General features: G+C 36.1%; 1 protein-coding gene across 10 annotated transcripts in view; it reads right to left on the bottom strand.

Annotated features, from left to right (window-relative positions):
• The window catches only part of ERC1 (ELKS/RAB6-interacting/CAST family member 1), a 304797-nt gene that overhangs the window by 191306 nt on the left and 95624 nt on the right, over positions 1-17867 (bottom strand). For all 10 annotated transcript variants that reach the window (XM_074826139.1, XM_074826142.1, XM_074826138.1 and 7 more), the window contains one exon: positions 17177-17344. In XM_074826139.1, the coding sequence (XP_074682240.1) occupies positions 17177-17344 (168 nt within the window). The remainder of the gene's footprint in view (positions 1-17176; positions 17345-17867) is intronic.

A 17867-nucleotide genomic window follows, 5' to 3' on the forward strand; every position in this document is an offset into this window, starting at 1 on the left:
TTCCATCTTTATACACTCATATCAATTATTTAATGCCTGATTAGCAAATGCTTGTAGCCCATGGAGCTTCCTTCAGAAATAACCCTACTGGTTCTACAGAAAAGTTCTGGCGCCCACATGTACAGCTACCAAGGAGGTAACATCCCCAAGGGTAGTCTACGTGGCTGCTTTTGACCTTAAGCTTTTCAGTGTCGTCAGCTGTCTAGACAGGCTGGCTGTTTAGACAGCCAACCATGAAAATATACTACAAAGAAGGCTGAGCTATTCTTAGATGCGTGTTTACTTCTGGAGGCAAAAGGCTCTTGCAAAGGCTCCAACTGGCTGCAGAGGGGATAGTGCAGAGTGACTTTCTGCTGTGAGCAAACCACACACAAGAGACAGCTAAATAATTCAGCTTCAGCATGTATTAAGATGCTTGCCAAGGCAGCACAAGCATTTGCACAAGCGCAGCATGCATTTTCATGTTTCAATAACACTGTTTACTGTGACCAGAGTAAGGCAGCAGCTGTACAACAGTACGATATATGACTGCTGCATCATCCCATTGCAACTGCAACCAAATAAAAAAAAATGTAATGCGTAGGAAGTGTGAAGCTGTCTATTCTTTCAGTCTACGTGCATGCTTTCCAGTCTGGAGTAATGAATGGTGGGTTTTGTTATCATCCGGGAAACAGCAAGTACATTGAAATGTTCCAAGTCATACTAAGATCTAGGCATTACCTAAAAAACCCACTCTACCTACAACTGTGACTTTTGAAGGGTCAGGTAACTGACAGTCCCCAAACAAGGACATGACTCAAACTACAGAAAACTGTAACTGGCATAATGTGTCAAAATTGAAACATTTGTATAATAACAGATGCAAAATTTCCTTACAAAATCACAATCAATAATAAAATAATTGCCTTTATTCCATTTGTCTCCCAAACATGCACTACTATAACAAGTAATAACTAAACTATAGGTTCTCCGAAATCATATAATCTGAAGAAGAAAGCAAAGAATAGTCCACACTTTGCACATATAGTTAATTAATGAAGAATTTCACTCTTATGTCCTTGCAAGTAGTTTGAGAATCCTTTGAAAAAAGAATACGTAATATGCCATATTTGTTTTACCCTCCTTTTTTCCTACCTAACCAAAAAAAAAAGTAATTCTGAACAAATTCTCAAATAACTGATAAATGTATAACAGATAACCAAAATAAGGTCTTTCTTCTCTTCCCAGCAAAAGATGAAATAAAATGCAATGGAATCTCCAAGCCACCTGGAAAGCATAAAAGGGACAAGGATTGAACCAGCACTGTTTAGTCTTGAAATATTCAGAAGATGACAAATCTCCTCTGCAATATTCTACAAAACTAAGGAATATATATATATTACTCTATCATCTTTCTAAAAAGGACAAATAAAAAATATATATTATTATTAGATTATTAACAATCTTTATACTTCTCACTTTTGTACTATTCTGCAGGGTAAAGACAGCAATCTATGGATAAGTTAGCAACACAAAGCTTATTGTAAAGGTACACATACATACACTGGAATCATCTGCTCTGCATACCGATTTCCTCATCAGTAGTGATTTACTGAAATATTTCTTTCCAACATTACCAGTTGTCAGGCACTATCATGTTTCAACCTGGGTGATTTATTCCGAGTTGTGTGGAACTAATTATTTTGCTTTCCAGCCCTGAAGCACAGGAGCAGAGGCAAGAGAAGTTTCCTCTGGTGTTCTGTTCCAAAGGCAAGGAAGCATTCTACTTTTTGTAAATACCAATCTCACTGAAAACCCCAAGCAAATGCAAATTAAAAACAGCCCAAGGGTTTAAACAAGACCTATCTAGTTTAATACCCATCAAAGCCACTAGATTCCCAAATTCCTCTAGTTAGAGATTACTAGTAGATCCTTCATATCATGCTTCAACAAAGAAATCCTTCTGTAGAACCATTGTCAACCCTAGGGTATGTGGAAATTGAACACCTGGAAAACAATTCCTATTGTACTAGTGACTTCTGAATTAGAATAAATGAAGTGGGTTTGTGAACTGGTCATTCAGTCTCTTTTTTTCACCCCACCCTGTTATTGGAAACAAATCTTTCTCCCTCTTTAAAATATTTATTTTAAATCAGAGATCAACAACTTACTATTTTCATCACCTGGCTTATAATAAAACTAACTCCATTTATGTTTCATTTCCCACTTTAAATTTTCTTCTTGCTATTCTGTTTGACTTGTAAAAGGAATAAAGTGGTGAAAGAAAAAAAATCCAAAGTGGTAAAAGCCCTTTAACTTAGTTCATTCTGAAACAATAAAAGTGAAACAATCTTCTTAGAAATATGAAGATCCAATAACATTTGGAAGTATTTTAAAAATGCAAAATGTCTATTTTAAATTCAAAATCTTTTTCAACTTGAGAAAGTTCACTGCATATTCCACTATTTGTATACATCTCCAATATGTACAAACTAGCCATATTACTTATCCACAGACAGATTTTTCACTGTACTTTTTTTCTATAAACAGGTGAAAATGTCTTTGCTTATACTCTGCACTTGACTTCCCCAGTGCAGTTCTGCAAAGAGATTGTTTCGATCGGTAACATGACATCTGCATCATAATATACACTGAATGTACAGAAGACAATCAATTTAACACTCAGTAATATTCCTTGATTATTACAAGAGCAGATGTACTGCTGAGCCTCCCACTTTTTTGGTCCTAGCTTTCATCCAGTGGAAGCAGTACTGTAAAAAGGATCTAAATAATCAGGTGGGTTGAGAGGTTTTCTGTTATATTCCTGTGGCACAGCCATCCAAATAAACAAAAACTTCACGTAAGCTGTGAGCTTTCCAAAAGAGTTCTTCCTTGGTTTTGTAAAGGCACTATTGATCACATCAGCTCCAGGGTCAATTACTACAAGAAGATGATGGATTCTCACCAATCACAAGCAGAGGTGATTCCGTCCATGTCAGGAATAGTAACATGAGAACAAAAAAAGCTGTTTTGGAAGAAGGAGTGGGCAAGTAAGCAGGTATGTGATGACAGAACAGCTACAAATCTGTCCAGTTGGAGACATGCCACTTCCTTCGATGTAAGAATACTAATATCACAACAAGAATTTGATAGCCTGCAGTCATACTTGATTTTGCGAGAATCCCACAGTATTTGAGAAGCTGAGAAAGGTTGGCTTACATCAAAATCAGGATAAGAATATAACAGTTACAACAGATATGATCACATTGTATCTGACATCACAAAAAATTGTTGTTTCAGAAGGGGTAAGACCTTTACTCTAGAAAATTGAGATGGATCTGAATTAAAGAAATTTTGTCCCTAAAATGTATTAATGAGAGGTCACTTTAAGTCCTGAGAGACTGTTCAAGAAAGCTATATCACTGCATTTGTAAATATTACTGTGTTTCTGAAAGTCTTTTTTGGAGACCATATTGAAAGCCTATAAGCAGGTATTACTGGTCTGTTTTGTAAGATTAAGCTCCAGTTTTATAAATGTCACACTGAAAATCTCATCAATATAACTGTCTTTCTATTGCAGATCTTGCAGTAGTACCACTACAACAGTCCTGCACAAATTGCAAAAATCTACGTTTAGTTTAGCATTAACAAATTCCTGGGGGTAGGGGGTTGCAGCATAGTTCACCACTGCATGGATGGAAGCAAAATTTGATCTTCTGTATGTGTGTTGGCTCCAATATAAGGTGTTGCTTTTAAAGTCCCCAGTGAAATAAGGTCCGTCATATGAGTGAATATAACTCATATTACTGTATTGAATCAGTTAGACTTAAAGTAATGTTCTTGCTATTAATTTTAAAGGTTAAATTCCCAAGACTAGCAATGATGGGCTGAAGCTGAATGAAGGCTGTAGCTTCAGGAATACCATGTCTTGTTGGAAGGGTGAGATTTTCAAGTTGTTTTGAAGTTCAGGATAGATCAAAACAATTTCCCTTTTCTCACTGACATTTTGGCAAACACAAGTCAGAGTTCCTTCCAAAGTTCAGCTGCATTCAGTATACTCTTTTTACTTTATGATCCAACCAATTGCTATGAATACAGTTAAATTGTTGTCGAGTTATATTCAGAGATTCTTGTTCCTGAATCATCATACTAAAAACCATCTTCAAGTAGTCTGCATATCAGTTAATTTCATAAAGTTTGTTAAGCATAAAGTAAATCAAAGACACCATGAAATGCAAGATACCAGTGGTGTTCTCTTTCTCTCTTCTGAAAGAACTTGAAATTCTGGAGTCCCAGTTAACACTTCAGTGTAGAGATGGTGAACTGTTCAGTTAAGTAGTAAACATTTGTTCAGTTTACATTAATTGTACTACCCAGTGAAGAAGGATTAATTTTTATTTTGCCTCCCAAGAAAGTTTTCTTCTTTTTACTGCTGTTCTACTTCAATGCTTACCTGGAACATTACTGTTTTTGCAACATCACACTGGAATGTCATTGTGCACTTTGGAAATGTCCTAATGTTGTTGAACCTAACATAGTGGGATTCTGTAACACCCTGAACTGGTATGGAGAATCTTATACCAGGAGATTCCTTCAGTGGCCATGGGCTACAGAGAAATGTACAGTTGGCTTAAGAGAGAGAACCAGGCTAGAGGGGTTGGGGAGAGCATGGAGAAGGACAGGACAAAAAGCATTCGAGATGGTGAAACTCCAGCAGAGTGGTACACCTTACACAGTCATACTTATCTACTGCTACTCAGGTACAGTTAAAATTCAGAACAGCTCCCATAAAAGAAAAAAAGTTGCTTGCTTTTTCAGAAGATAAAATCTTTTAGTCATTTTTACTCTCATGATCTCCAATCTGCAAAATGTCCTCTGAAATCAGCAGGAAGTTCTACAGTGTCGAGTTTTACAAATAAAGTATTTTGTTGCTATGCAGCTTAGAAAGCACAAAGAATTTATTTTTGTGATTTCTACTTAAAAGAAAACATTAATTGTCAAATAAATATATGAATCACAAACAGGCACATTGGTACTGCTTCAGAAGGAAGAAACTTGCACACAGGGAAAACCAAGCTTAAAAAAAAAATCTAGGAATTGCAGGACACCTAATGCAATTAATGTTTTGCTCTTGACATAACTTTGCATGCACACTTATGCAATAAGGTTGGCTTGAAAAAAGAATGGTATGCAGGAAGAAGTGCTGCTACAAAAAAAAATTGACTTAACTTGTATAGACAGTTAATTATTGTACCTTTGGTGAAGGAGCAACAAACAATTGACACTGATCCAAAAGGCTATTCTCTTTCCATTGCTTTTTCATACAGAGGTGCTTTGCAGGTAGGTTTATATCAACCAGAAAAATAGTTCATCCATGTTTACATAAATAATCTCCAAGGACATTTATTTCCATTGTTTTGTTTCTTTTTTTTCCTCCTTTCTTTTGCATACCTAATCATTCTCTGGTAGCACCAGTTTGCTGACAGATCACTGCAAAGTAGAACTAATAAGAACAGTCACCATGAACTGAATTGTAATTATAGTATCTTCTGAATAGTAAAGATTTTTTTCTGTACTGTCATATTCCCTACAACAAACAGTACTTAAATCTGATGTTTCAAATCATATTCTCAGAATATTACTATCATGTTTGTAATCCTTCTGTCCTGCTAGTAAATAGCTTGAATCTCCTTCAAACCTTCCAACACAATGTTATCGCTAAAGTTTGCTATTTCTGAAAACTAATACTAAGAGGCATTTTCCTTACAAGCTTTTAAGGAGACTCCAGAATAATTCAAGTCAGGGGAAAGAAAAAAAAGAAAATAAATTAGAACCCCAAGACTGAAGACCGATTTTTGAGTCGATAAAGGACCTGAAATTCACATTTTCAGGGGACCCAATGTATATGTTCTTAAGCATTGTCTCAGTTCCAAAGCATTTGCCTAGAAAAAATTATGCATTAGCAATGACTCACATCCTTTGACAGCTACAGAACAGTTAAAATTTACTTAAGAAATTGCTTCATTCTGAGGAGGTTCAATGGTATCAATAGCCTAACCTAGTCAAAAGCAGTCTTTGAATTGTAAAATCTTATGACGGACATTGGCTGATACAAGAGAGGGTTTTGAAGTAGCGGGGGCAGGGGCCACTCTTTCCAACCTGCTGATATTGGTTATGTCTCAAAGCATACAAGACAATACTTTATGTAAAATTCAATTAAATAATAAAAGTATAAAAGCTGGTCATAAAAGACTTGTTTTGGCAATATGTGAGCCAGTTGGTTAAGTACATATGGTTAATTACATAATCCATAAAAAAAATCTCTGTCACTGGTTTATCTTAAACCTTCACTGGGTGACCCCTTGGTTTTGCTGGCATTCATCAGGCAAGAGAATATATCCATTATGCACCACCAACAAGATATCAACCTGGGTTGTTTGTTAAGACAATTTGTTGGTTCCAACTTGAGTGCAATACTTTCATTCACCCAAGTAATTCAAAACAGAACACTGTTATCATAAATAGCAAAACAAATTCATTTAGATTCTGCTTCTCCTCTTCAATGAAACGCTAAGTTTATATACTACTCATTTATTTCATATATGTTAAAATGCCACTTATACTGAGAACCATAACTGAAATCATCTGGTAATTTATTTCACAATCTAACATCCACTTCGTTGCAATCCTGGCCTAATCATGCAGAATAACATCATGCTAATTCTCCTTTCAGCTGTGCCTTGACATTATGAAGCAATCTCTGTGACTATGCTTTCTGAAGTTTTACTCCTAAGACCTACCAAGTACAAACGGATTAAAAAACCCAACTATTTTGGGGACATTTGCTCACTCCTGTTCCAAGTCCCAGAAAAGACTTTGACAATAAATATGCACAGATTTGATTTAGGAAAGATCATTACAGAAGAAATACAGCTACTATAATTTGAAGTATTTTCATATGGATGGTTCCCAAACGCTCAAAATATGGAAAACCAAAACTACTTCATTGTGGAAGGCTGATAAAACAAGAGAAAAAATTGGAACCAGTAAATGATAACTTAGATCTGATATTGTTTTATAAGAAGCAGAATAAAACTAAGAAGTTGTGACATTGCTTCTAGAATAGCTCAAGATTCACAAGGTTATATAACATTTTAAAACTGTCAAGTGAGAAACTTACTATATTATGAATTAAACTTCCTTTACTTGGATAAACCAGATAGAGTGATTCACTGATTATTATTGTGAAACAAACACTCTTCATTCTATGGTAACTTGATCTCATATACTCAGGAATACTGATGCTATTTTCCTGACTTGCTTTAGATTTTTATTTTGGTTCTACAGAGAGTAAGGATACTATAGCTACTGACACATCCCTGCTTACATACACACAAAGTACAGTGCTACGTATCACACTCTCATTACAGAAAAAAGGGTGACAAGAAAAGACACGAAGAAAGGAAAGGCTTAACTCATCACAGCACTGAGATACCCAAGAATGGAAACCAGGGAGCAGAAAAGACCAAACATTGAGGCAGACCAATGGATAGGATGGGAACATGGGATTTAACGTTGACTATAAAGGAAATCCTCACAGCAAACTAAACTCCATTTACATTATCATTTAGGATCACTCAAGCAGAAGGCTGTACAAGTTGAACAAAGATTTTAAATGAGATTTGGATTCAGACACTGAATTAGTTTGTCCAAATCACTGATTTATTAAAATGATGAAAGAAATACTGTAAGGTAAAACTGCCCTAAACCACAGAGAAGAGCTCTGGAAAGGAGAGATCCTTCTAATCCCAGTGTAAAACATGTCCAGTCAACTGTGATTGTCCTGTTTCATCCTCCTAGAAAGGATACGGAGTGATGAATAGGAAGGGATTAGAAATCATACTGTAAATACTAAACACAAGAGAGGGAGTGTGTGTGTGCGCATGTATATTCTTCAGTATTTAGCTATCACTGCTCTTACAGAATTACTTCAGAACACACAGTGATAGGTGACAAAATATCAAACCGTCAAATAAAATTCTTTCATGGCCCATGCTCAAAAAAAAGAATATAAGAACCCAATATATTAAATTAGTGCCATTATCTGGTTATATTCTTTCCCATTTTATACCATAGACTGCTTCAGGTAAATCAACATTCCAATCTCTACTGAAAATAAAGGCTGGAAGGGACAGACAGTGGTCCTCTTTATCTAGAAGTTCTGTGTTTAAAACTGTCCTCCACCCATCTTTGCTGGAAGGTATGTAAGCCTTTCAACATGCAGAGGAGCATCCTAATTATCAAATGCATGCTATTTATTCTGGGACAAGGTGATCTTAGTTTCTCCTGGTGACACTATTCCACACTGACCAGCTTTCTGAACCTTTGGATAAGTGAAACCATGGTCTTGAAAGCTATTCATATTGTGCCTCATGACAGTCCTAATGACTGTATACTGTGTAGAGACACAGCTTAGAAGACTGTCTAGTCTAGTGGATTCAAAATTCAGTCTTGAATCCAGGAAATTATTGATTTAAACTGAAAAATTACTCCTTCCTTGTTCTAGTGAAGATCCCCAAGTTGGCTAACGCAATCACTGACGTCTGTTCCAGACACAGCTCAGACAATCCCTCCAGGGGCAGAAAACGCCTGGATGCCTGGTGACCAAAGCATTGGAAATTGTGAAGTCTTGCGACCCAGAGAGCAATGGAAAGCCATGGGAGGAAGACTGATGTAAGCAACCTCAAAAATGGCATACGCCCTTGCTCTTCCTGCCTCTTCAATCATAGTGAAATTTATATTTGTCTAGCATGACAGTGAATACACCAACAAAGCTTATTAGCTTTATCTTGCCAGAAAAACTACACGTTTAATTTATAATGAAGCCAAGAGGCCCCACAATTGGCTGTTTTCCCAGATCCCTTCAAGAAACCAGAATTTGTCAGACCCACTACCTATGAGTAATGTTCCATCTTGCCTGTCAGGAGGTTATCTCAAGGCACAAGAAGGACATAATATTAAAATGGCTGCTCCTCTTTGAGGGATACTATAAAAAAAAAAAAAAAAAAAAAGATTTCTTCTATATATGACAGATTTGCTGAATTGTGGTTTCAGTTATCCGGAACACTGGAGCACCGATAATACCAGAAACTCCAGAGTTTTCTTTTGCTATCAATCTTATGTTACACTATTACAGCAATGTGTATCAGTTTAAAACCCTATATTAGCCAGCTACAATACCTGAACTACAGAACTAACATTGTTAACCTCACAGTCCTGTTTTCCTTTCTTGAACCTACTTATCTGAAAGGAGGCGTAGATATTCATTACTTCAGAAAAAAAAAAAAAACAAGTACTTTAGTTACTAAAGGCAACAGGCAAGATTCTTTAATAGCATCAGTATAAATTGAATGTTCCTTATATTATTAGATCCTGAAATAAGAAACTGGCTTGCTATCTTCCGTACACATCAGAACAACATTCAATTTTTTTAAAAGAATATTACCACACATCTGGAAATACAGGTACATATGCTACATATGATACAGATGTTTTTATTATTATTGTGGTACCACAAAATGCTTCAAGCAAAAGACGGGGCTATATAAAAATAAAGCAGCATATTCTCCATTTACAAATTCTAATTTAAAATACAGGCACACAAAAAAGTTTATTTTTAATCCAGTAGGTTTCTCTAACATAGCTGCTGCATTGGTAGCCATAACTGTGCACTAAAAATTACTGTAATAGAATAAAATTTGTTTTGTGTAAAATCAATTTTCCAAATTTAACTTATGCCTCCTCCACTAGTTTATATGTCCCACATAATTTACTAAATAATCTTAAAGTGCATGTTAGGCACATATGAGTGAATTCACTCACAGATTTCACTGCTTTGAAGTTTAATAAAAGTGATTCTAATGCAACCCTATTCAAAAACTGTCTGGACATGGTCCTAGGCAACTGACTCTGGGTAGCCCTGCTCAAGTAGGGGGTTGGACAAGATGACCTCCAAAGGTCTCTTCCAACCTAAACCATTCTATGATTCTATGAAGATGATTTGCTATAAAACTATAAATGCACTGAACAGAGACCCTTAGGAATAGAAAGTCTCATGCCTCCTCTAAGATGTAAAAACATCTTACAATGTTCTTCAGCAGTAGAAGTCTGTGTTTAGGACAACTGTACTTTGTACAAGGCCCTTTGTAGAAGTTCCTGACTTCTGATTTAATGACACAAACCAATTCAAACTCTTCACTACAGTGTCAAGAATGCCCAGGAGGCAACTTCAACAACTAAATATGAAGTATCCAACAGACAAAAGGAAATTTCACCAATTAATATGAGTGATCATGTACTGTTTATTATAATCTAAACAAGATACCTGTTACTATAGTCTATGAACTCACTGTTGAGGGCCATAACAGCACCAATTTAAGAGCTGTGAAATGCATGTTCCTTTGGAAAACAAAAGCCCTTACAATGAGAATACTGAAGTGCACTTCAAGCTACAAGGCATCTGCCATGACTGATCTGGATTAGGCAAGAAGATCAAAAGTATATTCCTTGGGTCAGTCCCTGGAGAACACACTGTCACCTCTACCAGAACCTATAAACCATGGACTATCTGCCTTGAAAATACTGTCTGAAGCTAAGCTTGTGGACTTTTTAGGACCCATATTCCAAATCAGAAAAATGTATGTTATTATATGGCTCAAAGAATCAAAAAAAGATCAAATCTCACAAGCTAAAGCCTCTCCTGAAAGGGAAGGGATCTTGTGGACACTGAACCTGAAGTTGCTGTAATAAACTCTATGTTTATCAGTCACCTTTAAAACTAAATTAGCAAACAGCTGAAAAAGGGTATGAAGAAACTGAGGTATTCCCCTGCCCTAATAATGTCTTATTAGCTGTATATGCATAGAAGAAAAAGACCACACACTGTGAGCTGGACTGCGATGGCTCTAAAAAGTCTCAATGAATTTGCAGGAAGTGGAAAGTCAAAACGGAACGGTAAGGATCCTATTTTCAAAGTGGTCATGCCTCACTGTAGTATGAAAATAAATCCTGTGTTGTGTCCTCCTTTCCCATGTGGAAATTAAACAACTAATCTCCTCCCTGAATGGCAGAAATGAAAAAATCTCACAAGATAATTGTGCTGAATTTGAAATCACATAATGAAGCCTCTCCAGTCTTCTTTGGTACTTGCATTGTGACCACAAGATTTTATCTAGTGGTATTTTGATAGACATGAAGGATTAAAAGCTTATCTAATTTTTCCTATTATTACTCTAACTGAAGATAATACCTTTATCTAAAAATTCCACCCCACATGGTAAAGCAGTTCTGAGAGGATATTCCTGTAAAGAGAAGGAACTCTAGCATCTTGCTGACACAGGGTAACAAATTAGACAGAATAGCTTCTGGAAATTTCTAAAAGCCACAAATTTCAACTTTGTTGTTATGTTCAGAGGTAGTCAGCAAGCCTACAACAGAAAGGCTTGAATGAAAAAGCAGCAGCAGAAGAGGTCTGATATCCTTCAGGGATACTGAGGGACAAGTCCCCCATGACCCTCCAGGACACATCTTTGAGGTCACATCTGTCAGTTTTAATAAAGAAGCTGGCACAAGCCTGTGAGGATGTTAGGTCTTTTTTTGTGGTGTTTGCAATCTCTGAACCAGGTTTGGAACCAGTTCAGTGGCATGCCCTGAGATCTGGAGTAAAAGGAGTAGAAGTAGGGCTTTTTCTGACAGAGAGAGGTATTTACAGAAATACTCTTGTATTTGCACTGCTTGTTAAGCCACAGAGTTCCTGAAGTAAAGTAGCTATTTCATCAGTCCTAGCTGAGCAGAAAGCCCAGTGTATCTTTCTTCTACCTCCCTGCAGAAGCTGGGCTGAGGAGCAGATTAATATGATCCTGGAGCACTGTATGGTGCTCCTCCTTAAATGTTCATGATTCAAGTACATGAAAGGCAGAGAATAAGCATGCCCACAGGTATTGTACCGAGACAAAAAAATATCCAGTCTTAAATAAGAGGGCATATGCTCACCCACTTTGTGAATGTGGACCATCTTTGTTGGGACAGTCGTACTTTGTTCTTTTCTGTATAGTTTGCACAACCAGAGACTCAGACACACACTGCAGGTTTGAATGGGCTATCACCTACAGTGTTAATACTACAGGATTTTTAAGCACTAGATGTCATCATAGAGAGTCTCAAAGGGATATCTAAAAGTCCATCCTGCATTTTATTAATTCTTAGAAAATCACATATTCATTCATCTGGTAGGCAAGTTCAAGGTCACACCAGGGAAGATGAAACTACCATAAACTGAATTAAACACTTAAAAATTCAGTTCCTTCTCTGTGCTCTCTCATCTCTTCAGGGCTGCCTGAGGAGGTAAATCTACTTCACAGATGAGGGAATGGAAAGAAACTTTGAAGTACAAACACTAAATTTTAAAAGTTATGACTACTAAACCAACACTGCTGCTGTAGTAACTCTGATCACTACTGATTTTTAAAAACTGAGTTATAAATTCCATTTGCAGTCCCTCTCTCCTTCCACACAGTATTTCTTATCATTAAGCATAAGATATTTATTTTTATAGCATAAGTTATTTATTTTGATTTCTAGGTTTTTTGAAAAGCAGAGGGCATTTATTTCCTCTGGAGAAAGGCAATGCTTCTTATCCAAAAGAGCAGGAAAAGTACATTTGGAGTCTTACCAAATACTAGCTAAACAAGTCAGCACAGCCACAAAAAAAAAAAAAAAAAAAAAGTCCGTGTTCTTCCTGTACTTTATCACAGGTCAATTATCACATAGTGCATAGGGAACTGCCAAAAGACACTGCTATGTTCAGACACTAAAACTTGCATTTTATTTGCCTGCAGCTGCATTGCACAATGAAGGGAGTGTTAACCTCCCCTCCCCAAGACAAAACATGACCTCCCCCCAAAGCAAGGGGTGATTGATTCACTGCCTTTTTTTTTTTTTTTCTTTCAGGGCAACTGTTACTTATCTTTTGTCCCAAATGCTATTTCTCTAAGTGTTTTGATTGCAAAGTATTGATTTTTTTATTTCTATTCCTTTTCATCCTGGTCTACCAGCACAGATAGACAGATGTGGCAAAGAGAATAATGAAGCACAATTTAATGTTTTTCAGGTTCAGATTTTAAATTTGGCCAGCATGGTCCCTATTTTATTTTCTGACAGTGTCCCCTTGCCTGGAGTTCTAAGAACTCCAAATGAGATTTTATGCAAGATTTACTTTCAAAGAAATGAGAAAAAAAAATATTCCTGAAGTTCTATAAAACTAAGTTTTTGCATCAAATTTTTAGACATAAAGCTAAAACTCATTTCTGTAGTCCAAATTTCTAGCGTTTGCCCTATTTCTATTGTCTCAGATAAAGGTGCTACCAAGCAGCATCACTGTAGGACCTTAGAACTGGAAAGATTCCAGAATTTAAAATGTGAAGCATGTGGTTTCCTCAGCAACCTGCAAAATGTATTTTGGTGCCTACTGGGTATCAGTAGTGATGCCCATTGTCATGTTAATTTTTCAGATCTCTGTTGCTCATAATCTTCTTCTGTAGGTTTATTTGATCTCTAATCGGCCAGTAAACTTTCATTACTTTTTTTCATCTAGATTTTAGAATGACCAGAAAGTATACTTTCTAGTTCACCACCTTTAATCAATACAAGAGTGAAATCAATAGTTCATAAAACAAACTATGCAGTGGCCTGCATCCATGAATCCAAAGAGAGACCCAATAGTAAAGGGTGATTTTAAATCATTTTTGTTTCAACAACAGAACTTACAGAAATTTAGTGTAGCACAGTTTTAGGCACCACACCAAACAGTTTCTTGTCAGTGTCATCAGAATAGGTGATTACACATCTAAAACAGTCATAGAAAATTAAAAAAAAAATAATGAACAGAAGTCCAAATGCCCAGCATAGCCATATATCATTTGGTTATCGCTACATTACTAGTAGAGGTGATCCCTCTAAATTGGAAAAGAAAGTAAACATCTTTTCCTAAATGGGTAAGTTATGCAAGTTAATGATTTTTCAATCAATTCTTTTCAACATCTTTATGATTTTAGCTTTTGTTACAAATTTTCTTTTTACCTAGCATTAAAAAATATTAGTGTTCAAAACTTAGTTCATTAGAGTATCCACTTCAAAAATATCCTCAAATCTGAGTATATGCTGAGGGAAGAGTACTTGGTAAAAACTCATTGAATAGTATCTACTAATCCAATTCTTAATTTGGTTAAATTCCTTCCACACTTGTACCCCATACATCCTCATAACTGCAAGCAGCAGTTACATGCTGCTGCTGCTTCCCAATATACATAGAAAAATATTTCTTAACACAAGAGGAAAAGCTTTGCTCATACCACACATTTTTCATAGTCTTTCACTGTATTCAATTAAAATGCCTAAATACCACTTAAATCATGCTGATAGACTTAAAACAAGCATTTAATATCAGATAACTAAGCCAGTAAAAAAAACCCGAACTACTATCGATGACCTCTGAAGATACTTTAAACTGTACCATCCAGATCTTCAATTAGAATATACAGATTAAAACCTGATCTGTCTGAACACACTGGTTTATAATCAGAGGAAGGAATAAAAATACTATTGTACATGGAGGCAAAAGTTTAAAGGCTGCACCTTTTTTATTAAATGGCAATAAAATTCTGAAGGTCCTGGAAGGTCTAAAAGACAGCACCTGGATAAAGCAGAAAACAGGCTATGCACCTTAATAAGAGGGTGCACTCTAGAAATTCAAAAAAGTAAATAGTCCACAAGCCTTAAGAGAAAAACACTTACATGAGAGGAGCTACAGGCTTCTCAAGTTCCAGGCAGAGGGCAGAAATAGCTATTTGTACAGTCAAAAAAGGACAGACATATTTAGCAGGCAAAAATGAGACTTATAATTTTCTCTAGCACCTGAAACACATTTTATGCAAGGTGTCATGACTTCCACAGTATATAGAGAAAATCAGACTGTCCTTCACAGAATCACAGAATTGTCTAGGTTGGAAAAGACCTTGAAGATCATCCAGTCCATCAAAGTCTGCTTTTCTGTGGAAAAATGCTAAAGAGAACAAGAAAATGCAAAGCCCAATCTATAGAAAATCCCTAACCTAGTCTTAGATTCCAGGTCTGGAGAACCAATTAAAAAAAAAACAGTTAAAGACACCAATCCTAAAATTTTAAAGGACTGAATTTGTGCTCATTTAACTTAGGTTATACAAAAAATAAAAAGAAATTCCATATTCCACCACAAACCTCAGATAAAAGTATTGTCAGCTGGACTTTCCATAAAAATATTCTAGGTTTGCTAGTCATAGAAACTGAAAAAATAATGCTTGGATTTAAAAACCTCACAATTTAACTGTTCATGTTAAAGGAAATGGTTCCAATAGCTTCAAGGCTGAAGCAAATTCAAAACTCCGCATTTGATTCTAGTTAGCAGCAGGAAATAGGTATTTTTTACATATAAGTTATGGGGCTTTTTATTTAAGAAGCTCAGAGACAAGTTTACAAAACAACTCAAATTGCATTTTATTATGGTAGTGTTATCTTCTGTTGAGCTATCTAGGAGAACAAAACCTCAAAACCTTTGCATGTAAAAGCCTGGGCCCTTACTTTCCAATCTGAAGAGAACAGATACTTTTACTTGAAAGCAGCAGCAAACAAACCTCAAAAAATAGGCTAGCCACATGAAGAGACAAGATGAAACTGTCTTAATATGGATTACAGTGGTCTCAAGAAAACACGTATAAAAAATGAGTAAAAAGAGAACCTTTAGCAGTGCCTATAAATGAACCAATGAAAGATCATTCTAAAGAGTTAAGCAAATAAGAAAATGTGAAAAAACAGTGTAAGAGTAAATGGAAGTAAACCAACCTCACTGACATTTAACATTTACACAAATGTCAGATTCCCCACTTCTTGGTTAAACATTCAGCTGGGATCTCAATCAATGTTTGGAGTGTACGTGACCAATTTTGAAAACAGAAAGAAAGCACAGCACAAAAATTAGAAATCTCTAAGTGTTTCTAAAAAGATGAACAGTCAAAAAATGAGACCATGAAGACTTAGGGGTCTGCTCTGGAATGATTAATGACTTATTTATGGCTAAACTCCATGCCTGAACTTCCATTCCAGCATGAGGTTTGCTGTAAGCAGAACTGAACATGACCTAAACCCTCATGATTCATAGCTGTATATTAGAAGAAAAGGCATTGGCAAGGCATCAGAAATTAATCAATATTCTGAACTATTAAATCACAGGAATTCCATAGAACTGCTTACAGGTCTAGAAAAAACCCCAAATTCACCACATTCACAGCCTAATACTTTGAATACAAGCTCCAAGAGAAGCTTCTCTAAAGATAGAGAGGAAAAAACATTATGTAAATTAAAATTTGTTGTGATACATGCATTTCCCTCTTTTTACCAGCAGCAATTTGAGATATATTGTGTGCAATTCACAAACTATCATCTATAAGGACATTCATTGCCCTAGGACTCAATGCCCTTTGGGAAACCTCTCTAATTTGTCTGACAGGGTCTACTTTTTCTTATCCAGGCCTCCCCCATTTCACTGATAAGAGCTACATTTTCTTATCCAGAAAGATAGGCCGGATAGTCTGAACCCTGATTATCCTATTCTAGCAGTTCCAAAGAAATATTAAGTATGATAAAACAGCATTTCTAATGAAAGTTATACAAAGGTCTTCCTGGACTTTTCTTGGTAAGTTACAGAGCAATCTTCCTAATTGCTTCTACCGATACAAGCCCTCATTCATCTAGTCACATACTGAAGTCATAGTCACCCAGTGCCCTATGCTTCAAATCAGTGTGGCTTTGTTAAGGTGGTGGGTGTGAAAGGATTGATTTTTCAGATGATGTGCCCTCCTACAAATACTTCAGTCATTATTAATAGGGAAAGGGATGCAGAAGCAGCACATGCAACCAGTGAAAGGCAACAACCTCTGCTTTGAATTCTTTGGTTTTTTCTTCAAAACTTCAAACTAAAATTCATCATTCACCATCTTCCCATTACATGAATGGATTCAATCATTAATCTCCAAAATGTAAATTCTAGTTCAGACTCTTTGACAGACTTGAAAATTGAGACGCATCAGAGATGTGTATCTGACCGTACCTTCTTCTGAAGAACATTAACTTTGCGTTCCTTCACCTCTAACATGTCCTTGAGGTCATGGATCTCTCCTGCTTGAGTCCCCTTCTCCTCTGCCATCTCCTGAATCTGCTTTGTCTTCTTATTTAGCATAGTCTCCTTCTCTTCCAGACGTAACCGTAAAGCATCCACCTAGATTCAGACATGCAGAAACAGTGTTTGCTTAGCACTGAAGGAGAGAAATTTTACAAGAGTTAAACTACACTTCCATAAGGGAGTATGTGTTGTCAAATTACAAACAGATTCAGAAAATAACATCCCTTACTTTAGCAGTTCAACATATATAAGCTTGTGCTAAAACAGTTATCACAAGTGATAGAAGACTAAACTAAAGATAATCAAATGTTTTATTCCCAAATTATATGAGACTAATGCTCCTTCTTGGAAAAACTTAAATTACACTTCTGACATAACTCAGTCCAGTAAGATACAAGTCTGGAATTTTTTTCCTCAAAGTAGAAGCCAACACAATGTGTTGTTGAGAAGTTCTCTCATATGTAGGAAAACTGATCCCTTTACTTGAAACACTACTAATGTTCAGAGATTTAAACACTGACTCTTAGTAACAAACAGTCACTTTATATTCTAAGCTTTAATCAGAATATTAGCTGAGCCTGAGGTAATGAAAGCAGAGGTCTTTGTGGCCACTGCAGAT

The sequence above is a fragment of the Strix aluco genome, chromosome 5, assembly GCF_031877795.1.
Source record: "Strix aluco isolate bStrAlu1 chromosome 5, bStrAlu1.hap1, whole genome shotgun sequence".
Lineage (NCBI taxonomy): Eukaryota > Metazoa > Chordata > Aves > Strigiformes > Strigidae > Strix > Strix aluco.